Source organism: Halichoerus grypus, chromosome 1, assembly GCF_964656455.1.
Source record: "Halichoerus grypus chromosome 1, mHalGry1.hap1.1, whole genome shotgun sequence".
NCBI lineage: Eukaryota > Metazoa > Chordata > Mammalia > Carnivora > Phocidae > Halichoerus > Halichoerus grypus.
In genome coordinates, this window is record NC_135712.1 from 204,376,533 (window position 1) to 204,393,958 (window position 17,426).

General features: G+C 53.7%; 1 protein-coding gene across 1 annotated transcript in view; it reads right to left on the minus strand.

The window, feature by feature from the left end:
• SIN3B (SIN3 transcription regulator family member B) overlaps nucleotides 1-17,123 on the minus strand; it is a 35,597-nt gene extending 18,474 nt beyond the window's left edge. The window contains exons 1-5 of the mRNA XM_036095404.2: nucleotides 16,980-17,123; nucleotides 16,628-16,734; nucleotides 15,202-15,355; nucleotides 8,735-8,935; nucleotides 6,781-6,924 (exon numbers count right to left, since the gene is read on the minus strand). Of these exons, the coding sequence (XP_035951297.1) occupies nucleotides 6,781-6,924; nucleotides 8,735-8,935; nucleotides 15,202-15,355; nucleotides 16,628-16,734; nucleotides 16,980-17,102 (729 nt within the window). The 5' untranslated portion in view covers nucleotides 17,103-17,123. The remainder of the gene's footprint in view (nucleotides 1-6,780; nucleotides 6,925-8,734; nucleotides 8,936-15,201; nucleotides 15,356-16,627; nucleotides 16,735-16,979) is intronic.
• Between the last annotated feature and the right edge of the window lie 303 nt (nucleotides 17,124-17,426).

Genomic DNA, 17,426 nt, shown 5'->3' on the forward strand with positions numbered 1-17,426 from the left:
GATGGATGACGGTCCTGAGAGGTGGAGGAGGGCACAGTGGGGAGACATGAGAGTTGAGCTTTGGCGTGCAGGGCTCACCCAACAGACCACTGACAACAGGGGTCTGCCTGCATGTTTGCGCACCCCACAGTAAGAGAAAGCATTTCAGGCAGGGGACTGGCACACACGAAGCCCTGGCAGCGAGAAACAGCCAACGGCCACCAGCTTACTGGCGCGGGGGGGGGGGGGGGGGGTCTTCCAGCCAAGTCTGTATTCTTTTCTATGAATGGAAAAACAGGTCTTGAGGAGTGTCATCACTCACTGGCGGGCTCGTCACTGGTCCTCCCAGGCTCTATGCTTAATAGATAGGAACGCTCATCACAAGTGGGGTATCTACAGGGTGTTGGCAATATTTATGAGGAACAGTTCTGGAAGAACAGTTCAGGATTGCATTTATGTGAATGTGCCAGAAAGCTGAGCAGACATGGGGAAGGCAGACAGACCTCAGGTTCTCTGCAAGATGTGTGCTGGGACAGGGAGGTACCTGGCAGTCACCCCATCACCGGACCTGGGACGTGGAGACACCACCTGAAGGGAGTACTGCTGGCCCAAGGTGTGGGCTGGGTGAGTAAGTTGTGGTGTATCCAAACAAAACAGCCAGGAACTATCAGATACCAGTGTGCTAGCTCTGTGTCTGGGGACAGGCAGACCTGATACATTCTTACAGGAACAAGAAAAAAACCCTAGGGGCAGAATAAACAGGATACCATTTAGTTTTTCTTTAGGATAAACATTTGTTTGCCCCTGTGTAGGAAATTTCTGGAAAGATAGATAGTATAAGATACTTGTGAGTACCTAACTCTGAAGAGAGCAACCAGGAAACTGAGACAAGGAAGGAGAAGTTTACTTTTCAAGCCTTATGTTCTAACTAGTGCTTGATTTTTTCATTAACACGCATGGTTTTTGTATGACAGTAACTGTAACAATAATATTAAAAACCTATCATTTAACGACAGGCAAAACCTGGCCCTCAGGGGATTATGCTTCTCTGGAGAAGTTTTCTGAAGATTCAAAGCTACTCTAAGAACCTGAAGTGGAAACATCTTCAACTGCTATTTCTTGTTATAGATGCCAGAACAGGTGCAAGCACCAACTCCTGAAGGAGGGGGCCAGGTGACACCGTGAGCACTGAGTGGGACCAGGGCCCTCGCAGGGAGACCCACTGCTCGCCCAGCCACGCCTCCCCCAGCTGGAAGGCAAGCCCAGTCTCACCCAGTTTCCTTAACACTTCAGACAGTTCTTACTTTTTATAGTTACATGTCACCATTTGTGACCGTGTCAGTTAGATGGACCCTCAAAGACCCTTTGGGCATACTCACCATGCTCGGCCTGTTTTTGTAAATAAAGTTTTATTGGCACATAGCCATGCCCACTGGTTGCCATACCATCCAAAGCTGTTTTCCCCACCATAACCCCGCAGCCAAGTCTTTGTGACAGAGACCCACTGGCCTGCAAAGCCTAAGACACTATCAGGCCCTTTACCAAAAAAAAAAAAAAGTTTGTCGACTCTGACTTAGGCCAAGTGGTCACATTTAATTAGAACAATATCAGATTTCATCTTTAGTTTCTTTTTCCTGCTGTTTTAATAAAAATTCAAAATTTAACATAAAGGACGGTGAGGATAAAGATCAAATTATACAACAGATTCTTTGTGGGTGTTTTTAATAATTTTTAAAGAATTGATTCAATCGTTTGAAATGTACAAGATGCTCTAATCAATGAACTCTGCTGAACTGGTAACAAAATGCTATTTCAAGAAACTGTGTGGGCAGGTGCCTTTCTGAGGGAGATGCTTATTTTTCCGGGGCCGGCTTTGTCGGGGTCCAGCTCCGTAAGTGCTGAGTGGTGCTCAGCAGGGGGAGCCGCAACCACAGCAATCAGAGGACGGGGGCTCCACTGCCCCCTGCAGCCCGCCCAGCAGAGTCCTGGACACCAGTAAGGCTGCCCTCGAGGCAGGCCTGCAGAGGCAGGCCTGCAGAGCTCCCCGGCGAGTGTCTGCAGTGCACTGCCCCCCACAGCTCGCAGCCCCTGCCTCACCCAGGCCAAGGACTTTGCTGAGGAAACTTCCAGCGGGCTTAGGGGGAGACATCCTCATGGCCGCTTCCCAGAGGAGGAACTGAGGCTTGGGGAGGTGACCTGCCAGGGGTCCCTCCACGTGCACCCTTGCTCCTTGCTCCAGCTCCCCCCGCCACCTCCTGTCCAGGCAGGGCTGCTCTCTCCAGCCTCCTTGGGGTGTGGAGAAAGGGCACGTCTCTGGCCCCTTGATCTCTGCCAGAGCGGGTAAAGCTGGCCTGGGACTCAGCCAGGCCTTTCTTCCTCCGGGGGGGGCGGGGGGGGGGCGCTGCCCCTGTCTCCCGTGCTGCCCCCAGCAAGGGCAGGGTTCAGGAAAAGAGCTGCCATAACAGGGGCTGGAGCCGAGATGTAAGAGGCAGATCCAAGAGGACGAGTCAGACAACCCACCAAGCGTGCCCTGTGAGGGGTCGAGTCAGGGCCGGCCGGCATGCGGCAGTGCGCAGCTCCGGCTCCTGGGGGACGTGGAGGCCCGAGTGTCCGCAACTGACACAAGGCTGCGCAGCGGGCAGGACGTGGTGAGATCCCTCTGCTCCTCGTCTACGGGGCCCCTGGAGCCAGTGAGGAGGTTCTCTGGCAAGCAGAGAAAGAAATGGGAGTGATGCTAGGACGGCACAGGACATCATTTGGGAAAAGGGGGCCAAGCCCAAGGAGGGACGCTGCACTTGGGGGGGGGGGGCGCTGAGAGTGGACGTGTGGGTGGGGACACGAGGAGGTGGGCTCAGCTGGGAGTGCAGCTGCCTTTCGTGCAGGTGAGCTCCCTGTCCCCCGGGGAGGGGGTCAGGAACTCCACAGGAGCGCTTTGCTCAGCCCTCCCCAGGGGCCTCCCTCAGGCCCGGCAGCAGGCTGGTTGGTCCTGGGGAGGCAGGCGAAGGCCCTGCTGCCTGGGTGGACACTTGGGGAGGGCAAATGGGACAGACGACGTTGGCACAGGGAGGGGGTGGGGACAATCCATCTGGATCCTCCGCCTGCTTTTCCTGAACAATCCCAGCTCTTCTTTCCAGAGCACTGCACCTGTGCTGGGCTGAGCGCGAAGCACTTAAGAGGATGCTGGCTCGCCAAGTCTGAGCAGGAAGGCCGTCATCCCCGTGTGAGAGAGAAGGCAACCAGGCCCGGGAGGTGAGTGAGGTCGTTGGCTCAAGCCCTCCTGAGCGCCTGCCAACGTGGAGTGAGCGTCTCGGCCTGGACTGTGTGCTCCCGGGGCTCTGCCTAGCCCTCCAGCCCCTGAGGATACCCAAAGCTCGAGGCAGGGTGAAGGACAGGCGACAGCTCCAGGACCTGATGTCAACCCCACGGAGAGGCACAGAGCTTCTCTGACTTTGACTCAGGAAGTGCTTCCAGGTGGCATCCCGACTTTGAGGTGGCACTCATGGGCGCTGGAAGGCCACGTGACTCTTGGTGGTACCCAAACCCAGACCCCTGTACCCACCCCACCAAGCCCCTCCCACTTCGAGACTGCTGCCCCCCAGCCCTGCCCCCCACTGCATCTTCCTTTAGAAGCAGGACCCAGGAGAGGTGGTAGTGATGCACTTCAGTGGGGGGTGGGGGGACCTCTCGTGTGCGCAGGCCCCAAGTCACCATCCGAAGCAGAGAAGAACAAAAAGAGGAAAAGGAACAGTCAACAAACTAGGAATAGAAGGGCGTTTCTTCAATCTGATTAAGGGGTATTTATTTATGAAAAGCCCACAGCTCCCAGCACACTCAGGTGCAAGATGGAAAGCTTTTCCTCTAAGATCAGGAGCAAGACAAGGATGCCTCCTCTCACCACTTCTATTCAACTCAGTACTAGAGGCTCTACCACAGCAATTAGGCCAAGAAAAAGAACTAAAAGGCATTCAAATTGGAAAAGAAGGAAAATCATCTCTATTAGCGGATGGCATGGTAACATGCATAGAAGAAATCCTAGTGAATATACAAAGACCATTAAAGCTGATAAACAGACTCAGCAAAGTCGCAGGAAACACAATCAACACACAAAAATCAGTGGTATTTGTATACACTCATGACCAACAATCCAAAAATGAAATTAAGAAAAAAAAGAGTAAGATATTTGGGGATATATTTAAATAGGAGGTGCAAGACATGTACATCAAACCCCACAAAATGTTGCTGAAAGAAATTAAAGATTTAAATAAATGCAAAGATGCCTCATGTTCACGGATCAGAAGACTTAACATTATCAAGATGGCAATATTCCCCAAAGCAATCTAAAGATTCAATGCAATCCCTATCAAAACCCCAATGGCTTTTTTCCCTTTTTTTGCAGAAATGGAAAAGCTGATCTTCAAATTTATATGGAATTCCAAAGGGCTCTGACTAGCCAAAATAATCTTGAAAAAGAACACAATTCAAATCACTTCTTCATTTCAAACTTATGACAAGGTTATAGTAATCAAGACAGTGTGGTGCTGGCCTAAGAAGAGACGTGGGGGATCAATAGATTGGAACTGAACAGTCCAGAAAGAAATCCATACAACTATGGCAAGTGGTTTTCAACAAGGGTGCCAGGACCATTCAATGGGAACAGAAAAGTCGCTTCAGTAAACGGTGCTGGGAAAACTGGATCTCCACTAACCAAAGAATGAAGTTGGATTCCTACCTCACACCATATAAAAAAAAAAATTAACTCAAAATGCATCAATGATCAAACTATGAAAGCTAAAATTATAGAAACTTTTAGAGGAGAATACAAGGAGAAACCTTCCTGTCCTCGGATCTGGCATAGATTCTGAGACACTAAAAGCATGAGCAACAAAAGAAAAAATAGATAATTGGATTTGATCAGAACTAAAAACCTGTGTGCATTAAAGGACACTGACAAAGTGAAAATACAACCTACAAAAAGGAGAAAAATTTTTAATAAGGGCCTAGTATCCAGAATATATATAAAGAACGCTTACAGCTCAATAATAAAGAGACAAACTAAAAAATGAGCAAAGGACTTAGACATTTCTTCAAAGAAGATATACAAATGGCCAACAGGTGGGGCGCCAGGGTGGCTCAGTCGTTAAGTGTCTGCCTTTGGCTCAGGTCATGATCCCAGGGTCCTGGTATCAAGTCCCATGTCAGGCTCCTTGCTCGGTGGGAAGCCTGCTCTCCCTCTCCCACTCCTGCTGCTTGTGTTCCTGCTCTCGCTATCTCTGTCAAATAAATAAATAAAATCTTTAAGTTAAAAAAAAAAAAGGTACCAGGGACGCCTGGGTGGCTCAGTTGGTTAAGCGTCTGCCTTCATCTGCCTTGATCCTGGGATCGAGCCCCGCATCGGGCTCCCTGCTCGGCGGGAAGCCTGCTTCTCCCTCTCCCACTCCCCCTGCTGTGTTCCCTCTCTCGCTGTGTCTCTGTCAAATAAATAAATAAAATCTTAAAAAAAAAAAAAAAAAGAAAAAAACCAAATGGCCAATAGGCACACAAGATGCTCAATATCATTAGTCATCAAGGAAATGGAAACCAAAACCACAATGAGATACAACTTCACAATGACTAGACCATAATTTAACAAGAAAACGGAACACCAAGTGTTGGTGACAGTGTGAAGTACCCTGCTAGTGAGAAGAGATGGTACAGCTGCTGTGGAAAACAGTCTGGTAGTCCCTCAAAAAGTGAAACACAGAGTCACCATATGACTCAGCAATTCCACTCCTAGGTATAGACCCCAAAGAACTGAAAACAGGGACTCAAACAAATCCTCCTGCACGCACGTTCATAGCAGCATCATTCACAATCACCAAAAAGAAACAACCCAAATGTCCACTATCGGATGGCTGGATAAGCAAAATGTGGTCCATCCACACAACAGAGTATGACTCAGCCACAAAAAGGAATGAAATACCGACGCACACTATGATGTGAATGAACCTCAAAAACATCACGCTGAGCGAAAGCCAGACACTAAAGGCCACAGGGTGTAGGATCCCATGTATATGAAACGTGCAGAACAGGTCAATCTACAGAGACAGACGCAGATTTGTGGCTGCCAGGGGCTGGGGGAGGGGGAATGGGGATTGACTGCCCATGGGGATGGGGTCTCCTCTGTGGTGATGAGAATGTTCTCGAACTAGACAGAAGAGCTGGTTGCAGAACACGGTGAATGTACCAAATGCCACTGAACTGTATACTTCAATGGTGTATTTAATGTTATGTGAATTTTACTTCAATTTTTAAGGAAGTCTTACGTTCATAGAAAATACAATGAAAAGAAGATATGGAATGCGCAACCCAGCAGGCCTCAGGCTGTGACGGGAGGAACGAGGCTGATGGTGCAGGCTGCACCCCCAACCTCCCCAGCCCAGGCCCCTCCTCACCCTTCTCTGCCCTCCAACCCCCAGCCCACAGTCACTGCCAAGCCTCAGACTGCCCCCACCGGCCCCTTCCTACAGGGCACTGGTTGCAAGCAGGGCTCCACAGCAGGATGCTCTCCACCTCCCGACCGGCCCTCACCCCCCGGGCACTGTTCTATAAGAGAGGCCCTGCTCAGGATCTGCTCCAGCAGGATGTGGAGGTGAGCCTGCACGGGGGCTTAGGGGTGTCTGCACGCTGCGTGGCTTCTGGGAGAACCCGGCGTGTCCCCGGGGGACAGATAAGCCCAGCCTGGTCTTCGGGGCTGCACTGAGAAACAGGGTCCCAGCTGAGAGGAAGGTGGCCCTCTGGCCAGGGTGGGCACCCCGTACTCACCAGGGACCGCTTGGCTTCAGGCAGGAACTGTCCAAACTCGGACAGCAGGTCCTCCTGGCCCCGGAAGAGGTTGGCCACCTCGGTAAACACCTCCTCCTCAGACATGCCGCGGAATGGCCGGCCCTTTGTGCTCAGCTGCTCCTTCTGCCGATTTTCGGGAAAGGGAAAATGAGTCGTTAGCCAAGGAACGAGGCACCCCAGGCTGTGACATTCAGGCATCCCACTGTGGAGGAGACAGAGGGACGACTCACGAAACAGAGAACCGGCTGGCAGAGCCCATGCCTACCACCACTGGGAGAAAGGAACCCAGTCCACCACCCTGTTAACAGCTCGGGGTGCCCTGCATGCCTCTGTCCTCGTCCCACCCCACAACACAGCCTGAGCCCTGGCCAGGGATGGGGCTTACGTGGTAGTGTGGAGGGGATGTGGGCAGGGGCACAATCATGAAATGATCTGGCCTCAGTCCTTGCGTGTCCTCAACCAGAGGCTGGGGAAGTACAAGGTCAGGGACGAACCTATGGACAGGGGGCAGGGAGTGTGGGGCTGGCGCTGGGCCTTGGAAACAGGAAACAGGGTGACAAGGGAAGGAAAAGGACTACCAGCACAAGGGACCATTCCACCCAGAGTCAGAAAGACCCCGAGAGTTGAAGGAAGATGGCCTAATCCAGAGCTTAAAGCAACAAGATGAGGACCGAAGGGGACCCGGGTCAGGAGGGCAGGAACTCAGGATGGCCATTAGAAGCAACGCCGTCAACTTTACACCCGAGAAGGTGGCAGAGCTGGGGCCCTCCCAAAGTGCAGAGCTCCAGATTCCCACTCCGCGGTGTGAAGGGAAGCCCTTGCTGTCTGACCCCTCCCCTTCCTCAGGTCCCCTGAAGCTGGCTGGCTGCCCTGACCCCCGGGACTTTGCATGGGCTGTTCCCAGCACTGAGAAAGTCCACCCTTTGTCTATACTCATTTGCCTGGTGGTTCTGACTGATTTCTCAGGATTCAAGCTAACTCTGCCCTTCCTGACAGCCCCGCCCCAGCCCCCGGTCAGGGTTGGCAACTGTGAATCCAGACGCACTTCTCCATGTTTCCCTTTTTCCCCACCGCATCCCTCTCTAAGTCTCGTCCACCTCCAGACTGAACTCAGCAGCAGCCATTCATCTTTGCTGCCCCGCTGCCTGGCCCAGGGCCCACTTGTAATCCACTTGTGATCTGCATCAACAGAGCGTAGCTGGGTTGTCAAAACACTTGCGAAGCCGTCTTAAAAAAGACCATCTTCTTAGGTTCTTTTTAAATCCCCGTACTGTGTGTTTCCTCGTACTCTTCCTTGGGATGCAGAGGTACCTCAAGGAGCAAACTAAAATCCTAACAACTCCAACAGGTATCCGGATGCCCGTGTTCACAGCAGCACTATTCACAAGGGCCAGAAACATGGAAGCAACCCTGGTGCCCATCAATGGATGAACAGATAAACCCAAGTGGTGCAACCATGCCATGTTCTCCAACCTTAAAAAGGAAGGAAGTTCTGACCCAGGCTACAACATGGATGAACCCTGAGGACATCAGAGTGAGCGAAAGAAGCCAGACACAAAAGGACAAGTACTGTATAATCCCGCTTATAGGAGGTCCCTCGAGTTGTCAAACTGACAGACAGGAAGTGGGATGGTGGGTGCCAGGGGCTGGGGGAGTTACTGTTTCACGGGGACAGAATCTCGGTTTTGCATGATGAACAAGTTCTGGGGATGGATGGTGGGGAAGGCTGCACAACATGAATGTACTTAATGCCATGGAACTGGATACTTAAAAAGGGTTAAAATGGTTAAGTTTTAGGTAAAAAGAAAAAAAGCACATCGGAATTGTACAGGGTTTCCTGAATTCAGACCAGAAAATACGACCGCCTCAGACGCACCCTGAGGAGTGGGATGGTACCACGAGCACCCACCCAGTGTGCCGTGGGGCCTCTTACCTGGTAAGTGTGCAGGATCTCCAGGAATGACCTGTAGATCTCTGGGTGGTCTAGAAAACGGGTCTTAATCTTGTTCACGTAGCTGATGGCGTTGTTGAACTCCACGGAATCCGACTCCAAGGGCACCTGCGGCTTGTCCTCCTTATACAGCATCTGTGGCTTGAAGTTCTCCGCACAGTCGCTGTGGTTGTGCGAATTCTCCTGACAACAGCACGACAGTGAGTTACTGGCAGGCCTGACCCCGCGAACAGACGTGAGAAACTCCAGACAGAGCCATGGTCTGTCTGAGACCAAGCAATACCCAGCACAGAGCCAAGGTTTTTAATGAGATGCAGGAGAACGTTCCTTGCGGGGGCCTGGAGGGAAGGAAGCGGTGGGCGGGCACGCACAGGCAGGTAATTCCTCCCTCACCACGCTGTGCGTCTGCACCGTCCTGGGTGAGTCTCACGAACCCACCTCCATCTGATCAAAGAGCATGGGAGTTTGATGGATACCCAACACCTTGAAAAATGAGCATACGGGAGAGGTATATGACAAGTGGATTGTTTAATCCCCTCTGGAGTGGAGTTTGGGGCTGTGTTTACAAAAGAAGCGTTCCACACCTCCTGCCAGCCCATTTCAGCAAGACTGTTTTGAGGCGTGAAAGCACCTGCTGTCAGTGGTGCTGGGCAAGTGGGGACCCTGGAGGTAAGGGGGGCCCACCGCCCAGGTTGTCCAGGACCGCAGGACTCTTGGTGCTAAGCCGGGGTTAAGTCACTTGAGAGAAGAGACAGGCCCTGACCGGTCATCATGCTTGCCCTCCATCTGTGAGCTTTTCTGTCCATACAAATAAAAACAGAAGACAGACACACACGTCCCTCCCCTGGGCACCCAGAATCCTGATTTTGGGTGGGACTGACCTACCCCCTGGAAGGAGATGTTTATGTTTCTAAACTGAAATTTTATGCGTGGTTCTGATGATTCCCCACAAACCACGACTGAGATGTCAGGGGCGACCCCCCGGGCATCCTGCGGGTCCGATGCACACAGGGGCTGGTTCTCGAGCAGGTCTCGAACCCTCCAGTGCAGCTCCAGGCGTCTGTTAGAAGACACCTTCTCAGCAAGTCTTCCAGAACCACCCAGCGCCAAACCAAAATGTCTGTCTCCCAGCACTCTGAGCCCCTTTCTCGCTCGATTTTCCTCCGTGGCACATGTCACCTTCTGACACACACATCTTACTTATTTTATCGTCTGTCCACCCCTGACCAGATGGCAAACGCCCTGAGAGCAGACAGTCCACACTGTTCACCACCACAGCCCAAGTGCCTGAACAGTGCTTGGAACAGAATGGGCTCCACCCACTGTTGGGAATAATCAGATGACCAGAAGGAACAAACAGCCCGGGGTTTCCATCCCCCTTGGCACAGGGCACCAACCGCGGACCTGAAGACTCCAGCGGGATGGGGGACGCTGGGCACAAAGCTGCAGAGCCATCACCGGGAAGGACGCGCCTGCTGGGCACGCTCGCTCTCATTGGGGTGGGGGTGCGCTACTCCGCTCGGGCGGCCGTAACACCGCAGCCCGGGCGGCTCACACAACAGAAATGTTTCCTCACAGTCCTGGAAGCTGAAGCCCAAGATCACGGTTCAGCAGAGGTGGTATCTCCGGAGGCGTCTCGGCTCGTGGGTGGCCCACCTTCTCGCTGTGTCCTCACATGATCGTCCCTGTGTGGGGGTCGCTCCGCATGTCCAAATGTCCTCTTACAAGACACCAGTCAGACTGGATCAAGGGACACCCTAAGGGCCTCAGTTTACCGTAATTACCTCTGTAAAGGTCTCCAAAAACAGTCACATTCTGAGTACTGAGGATTAGGACTTCAACATATGAATTGGGGTGAGGTGGGGGTGGGGACACAATTCAGCCCAGACTGTGGGTGAGGGGCAACTCTAGAGAAGTCTGAGCTGAGACAAGCAGACACACAAAAGACCCAAAGCAGCCACAGTTCTAAATACCACCTCTCCCTGGCAGTGGGATGCACCCTAAGGCCCTCTGGGGGCTCTCTTGCTGATTACCACATTCCTTCCAGGTGTGCTGGCCTGGCAGTGGAAGGAGCTAGAAGGAGCCAGGGAGAGGCGGGGGAGGGAGCAGCCTGGGAGTGGAGATTTGCTTCAGAGGTGGCTGTGAGCTCGTCGGAACTCCCCACCACTCCCCGGAGGCATTTTCTAGCTCCGTGTACCCTTTCCCATGCCCTGGATGGAGGCGCGGGGACAAGATGGAGAACCCTCCTCAAGGCCAGGGCTTGGCAAAGAGGGCCAGACGGTAATGGTGCACCTGCTGAAGCCAACAGCCTGGCGGTTCCTCACTAAGTTAAACATAGTTACCACGTGACCCGGCAATTCCACTTCTAGGTATCGACCCAAGAATCGCAAACAGATGTGCAAACGACCCAAATGTCTACCAAGGAGTAACGGATTAACACACGTGGCGCATCCCTATGATGGAATATTCTTCAACTGTAGGAAGGAATGCAGCTCTGACCCAGGCTACAATGAGGATGAACCTCGACACTGTAACGCTGGGCGCAGGAAGCCAGACAAGAGAAGTTACACGACGCCACTGAAACGAAATGTTCACAACAGGCAAATCTGCAGAGACAAAGTGGATTAGTGGTTGCCAGGGGCTGGTGGGAGAGGAGAACTGTGCGATATGGTTTCTTTCTGGGGTGATAAAATGTTCTGGAATGGGGGGAGGTGTTGTAAGATACTGTAAATATGCGTAAACCTGCCGAATTGTATACTTTAGTTACAAAAAGTGAATTTATGTTACTGTGAATACTGTCACAATTTAAAAACATTTTTTTAACGTAATCTCTGGAAAATGTAAAAACCACTCTCCATACAAATACAAGCTGGCTTTGGATCCTGGGCCAACCCCTGCTCTAAACCTTCCGGAACAATCCAGTTTTTTCTCGTCTGTGCCTGCCCTGGGTGGCCTAATCCAGGCACAGTCAGGTACACTCCTAGACACCGAGGAGCAGCCCCGCACAGCCCCACCTGGGTATGTACGAGACACCTCATCAAACAGCACATTCCCCACGCAGAGCAGCACCCCTGCCGCCCCCACTGCTCCCAGGCCCCCCTCACCCTAGCAGGTGCTGCCACCTTCACCCAGAGGCTGAGGCATCCTGGAATCTCCTTGGACTTCCCACTCTGACTCCCCGCCCCCGGTCCACATCACCGCCCACTCTGCCTGGATCACCAGGGGCCCCTCGCTGGCCCCCAGATCCTCTCCTGCCCCCCCAGAGTCCCCTTCTGGCACCACAGCCAGAGCCGCCTTCCTGGAACTCTCCACGGGTTCCCCATGCTCCTGACTCTCTCCCCCCACCCGCTTACCTCCCCACCTCGCAGGCTCCCTGGCTGTTTCTCAAGCACACCCACTCATTTTGCCACCTCAGGCCTTTAGACCCAGCCCAGGAAACCCCCGCCCAAGACACAGGCAGGGTTCCTGATCTCGCACACGGCCTCTGCCCACGGCCCCTCATGCCCTGCCCGGGCTTCACTCACAGTGCAGCATTTCTCATCTGCCCACCTGTATCTCCCCAGTGCCCCGAGAGCAGACTCTGAATAAACCCCAGCGCCTGGCGCAGAGGTGGTGGTCGACACCTGCTCCGTGGGTGACTAAGACACAAATATGAGAGGCGACCCACTAGGGACTCACTGAACTTCCAGATGACCCTCCCCCCAGAGAGAGAACACGGGAGGCCTGCCTCTCAATGTAAAGGTGCCACTTACTGGACGAGCTAAAGGTTTAACCTTTACCTGTGTTCAAGCCGGCTGTTCGTCTAGCCGGCCCTAAAGGGGCTGGCTCCCAGGAGGCAGGGGCGGCTCTGAACAGAATCTGGGAGCTGAGATTCATCACCTTCCCACCAACACGAGGTGTCTTGCTCCTCCAACACGTGCCTGGCATGGCCCCGGGACAGGGACACAGTCGTGAACCAGACAGACAAGGGTCCTGCCTGATCTGGACTCAGTGTGCCAGGCAAGGCAGACCAAGACACGTTGGATTTCTAATTTCAAACCCTGGCTTTGCAATTTTACAATATATAAAATGGGTGGCATGCGTATAACCCAGGGGTGGGAGTAGAGGACTCTCTGGGGAGGGATGCTACAACCGAGGCCCGACGACCAGCTCCAACATGCTGCTGACTCAGGAGGCTGTAGCCCCAGCAAGGTGACCTTCTTCCCACCATGCTTTCCGGGCCTGTCTGCCTGTCTTCCTCTTAGACTTGTGTTCTCAGTGAGGCTGATTCTGTCACCCAGGGGGCACGTAGCGACACGTGGAGCTACTTCTAGGTTGTCACATGGTGGAGGGTGGAGGCCGGGGATGCTGCTCAGTCCCGTAGAGTGGATAGGACAGCCTGCTCCAGATAAGAACAATCTGGTCCCAAGGGCAATTGGGCCAAGGCTGAGAAACCTGCACCAAGGGCTCCCCACAGCCTGGGACTCCCCCGTTTTCTCTTCCTCAGCACCTCAGAGCTACTCCCTCCCTGCCTGGAATTGACAGGACTCACGAGATGAGAAATGACAAAAAAATGAAGGTGCTCCTTCAAAACACGAAAGCTAGAAAAACCAGTAAAACAAAAAAAAAAATCACCGGGGTGTGGCACGTAGGGAGCCCTGAGAAGTTCTCCGGCTTCCGTGGCCTCTCAAAGGACTCCAGGACACCAAGAGGCCGTCTCGCCTATGCTTGGCAGGAAGGAGCTCTGAAAAGCAGGGCAGGAAACCCGGCAGGTCAATCGATGTGGACAGAAATGGAGTGGGCAGCGGAAGAAGGGGGGCCCTAGATGTCGTGGTTTCAGGGCTTTAGCAAGACCATAAAGCCGGGTTAAATAGTAGCTGTGAAGGCAGGGGGAGACAGGGCTGGTCCAGTCTCGCTGTGTCCACAGCACCTCTCCATGGAGTGAGCACAACAGCAGGGGCCTTCTGGCTACTGCCCAGAAGGGCCACCTCCTAATGCAACCACGGTGAGGTTCGCATCGAGATCCAGCCCCGCAAGCCGAGTTACTCCAACAGTCGGGGATTGAGAAAGGCGATTTTCGTAACTGAGGTCTCCGACCTCGGCTCTTTCTTAGGGAGTGATGGTCACGACACACCCGTGTTCAGACTCGTCCAAGTGCTCCCCTGCGCACCGCTGCAAATGAGCCTGCTTTTCTTCCCAGCCTCGACTGTTGCGCAGATGAATCCCGCTAAGGCTTGTGATCGTCTGGAGCAACGAGCCCTACATCTGGATTGAGCTCCATTTGTAAATGTGAAATGGAAGAAGCTCTTTGGAGTTCAGTGGCCACGCGCTTCCGGGTTCCTTTTCAAAACGGAGACGCTCTCCTTGGCTTTAATAAGGCAACATGCTGGTGGTGGAGCTTGCCTTGCATAGAAAGAAGGCAGAATTTACATGGGGGTCCCTCTCAGAGAGGGAGGTCACTGTCACACTGCCTCTGGCTGTTCTTCCGAATCTGACTCCTGCATTGATACGAAACTGCAATCTCTGTCATCGGAGGCGGAACCGAAAGAATGCTTTCCGGGGTAGATTTTTATATTCCCCCGCTAAAACCCAAAGCCCTGGGGCAGAGACAGAAGAGGCTTAAAGAGCTGGTTCACGGAGATCAGGGGTTCTTGACGGGGGAGCGATGTGGCTCCCAGGAGTCATCTGGCAATGTCTGGGGATGTTTCAGCTGTCGCCTGTCGCCAAGGGGTGAGGGCCTTGTGGGCGGAGTCAGGGATGCTGCTAAACATCTCCAGATGCACTGGAGGGTCCCCCGCAGCACAGCATTACGGCAATGGGGCCAAGGTGGAGGAAAGGCAATGGCTACTTTATAAGAGTAAAGCTCACATAGACTTTCACTTTCTCAGGGGCTCTGGTGGGCTCGGGCAAGAAGGGACCACAGAGACAGATGCGGCAAGCCACCACCCGAGACAGAAGGAACCAAAGCCACAAGCCTAAGCTGAGCCAACGACCCTGGTGGCAATGAAATGCGGCCCAGCCACAACAAAATGGCTATTCCCACACACATCTCAACTGCTTTATTTTGTGGCTGGCACCTGGGACGATCAGAGAGACCCCATGCCTGAGTACAAGTGCGCCTGCCCTGTGTGCTCACGGGGAGAGCCTCAGGGTAATAAGAGCCTGGTGCTGGTGGGTGGTTATTTTGACAGGACATAGAACTGTTAAGAGAATGCCCCTGACACAACCAACCACATCCACTCTTGATCTGAATCCTCCAAATGGATCGATGTGGGATAAAGAGGCTGGCTGGGTAGGGATTTTGATCTATTTTGACCTGTGCTAGAAGGGAGCAGAGTGTCTAGAAAAAGACTGGATCTTGACTGGCTTTCCGCAACAAGATGCACAAGACGGGCTGCCTGACCTGGGTACCTGAGTACCAGGGCGCGCCGTGTTAGGGCCAGATCACTCGGAACACCAGAGCAGCATACCTGGCTGGACAGAGGCGACTGTATGTTTAACTTGCCGTTCTTGGGAATGTCTATTCTGTACCCGAGGGGAAGGAAAGCGTTGAATCCAACAATGAGGTCAGGGTGTTCGTGGAAGAGCTGCGACACGCGTCGGATGACTCCAGGCGTATCGATGCTGGAAGAAAAAAGATCGAGAGTGGGCAGAAGTGTCCTGGGGAGCACATGGAAAGCGAAACCTACTCCCAACTCGCTTGACAGGGCCACCTAATGAGCTTCTCGAAGGACAACGAAGCACCCTGCAACGTGACCAGTGTGATTCAGCCAACGTGTTACGTGTCATCTACTTCCACGGCAGCCAGGCTCGGGCTCCCTGTGCCCTGCTAGCGAGAACCACAGGATATTTGCATGGCACAGCTCCCCTAAACACTCCAAGCACACACACGCTCGGTTCTGAAAATGTCAGGAGAGCCAAGTGAAAGTCTGGGACTCGAAGCAGTGGCAGGAAGCCACAGCCCTCTAAGCAATGTGATGAACCATGACACGGGTGTTGGTCCCAGCAAGGGATGGCAAGGCATGAATACCAAAGGCCCTGCAAGTATGAGTTGCACAATGCCAGGGGTCTCCCTCATGGCTGGTGGGGGGGGCCCCTCAAGGCTTTAGCTTGTCTCTCCTGGAAGGAAACCAGGCCAGCCCTGCCACATTTCCTCAGAAGGCGTAAGCAGCCTGGTGGAGACGTGACCACCGAGAATCTAAGAGTCAGAGTGCCCACGTTCTAGTCCTGACTGCCCCTAAGGTTGGTCTAGGCAAGCCCCTGGCCCACTCTAAGCCTAAGTGAGCCTCCTGCTGGAGGATGGCATGATCTCCAGGTCCTCCATCTAGCTCTAACCCTCCTGTGTGCCTACAAAATCAGCCAATGTGTTTTAAACCCTTTCTATGTGCCAGGCCCCTTACAAAGCATTTTATGCGCATTTACTGTCCAAGAGGCCTGGGACTAGGGTGCCACTGACGGGTGAGGCACTCACCTTGGTGACAAGATTTAAGGGGGAGAGGGCGCCAAAACATTCAATAATCAAGGCAAATAACATTTTAATGTAGTGCTTAAAAACATTAAAATTAATTTTAAAAAAATCCTTGGTGAACAAAATTCATTTAAAAATCATTTTGAGTAAAGACAGGACCGGACTCTCCCGCTTGCAGACTTCGCTCTCTTGCTCTCTCCTCACCCCATCCCTGCTCTCCTTCCAGGAATCCCCACAACAGCTCCACGGGGGGGGGTACTCTCCACTCCCGTTTTTTAGAAGGAACTGAGGCTCTGAGAGGTTCCACGACCTGCGCAAGGTCACCCGACTGGGGCGGAGAGGCAGCCGGGATGGGGAGTTCCCACCCCGCTCAGCCGGATCGCGGCCCAGGACGGACCCCCCGGGGTGGGGAGGGGTCCCGCGGGTACCTCTGGCTTTTGAACTCCTTCATGATCTCCAGGAAGCCGTTGTAGGTGGCAGGGTCGCTGCCGAAGCGGATCTTCACCTGGTCCAGGTAGGTGAGGGCGTCCTCCACCTGCGGGGAGGTGGAGGGTCCTGGTGGGCGGGGGTCGGCGGAGCAGGGGACGGAAGACAAGGGACCCTGGAGGGGAGGGGGACGGGCCGAGCCTCCGAGGAGCCGAGGTAGGGGGTCAAGGGACTGGGGTCCGGGGCCGTGAGGAGTGGAGGCCGAGGCGGGGCCGGGTGGGGCCCGGGCGAGGGGCTTCGGCCCGCGGGTGCCGGACGACAGGGTTCCCGAAAGAAGGTGGGGGCAGCACTCACGTGCACCGGCAGCTTCTCGTGACCCGCGGAGCCCGAGCGACCCCAGCGGGCGCCGCTCAGCCCCCGGCCCGCGGGGCCCCCGCCGCCGCCGCCGCTGCCGCCGCCGCCGCCAGCGTGCGCCATGTTGGAAGTCGGAGCCGCGGTCCGCCCCGCCCCCGCCCGAGGACCGGCCGCGCATGCGCAGGCTCCGCCCCGGAGGGGGCGGTGCTTGATTATGTGAGGGGCGTGGCTCCTTGAAGGACTTGCTCCGGGTTCTTACTCCAAAATCGAAATGCTAAGCAATGCCTTATATAGTGCGAACGAGCAAACCGAGACCTGCCGTTTGCTTTTGTCCGGCTCCACCAGCGAATTCATAAGGGTCTTCACATTTTTTAAAGTTGGAAAATTTTCCCCAAAAAGAAGACTATTTTGTGACACGTGAAATTTCTGAAATTCAAATTTCAGTGT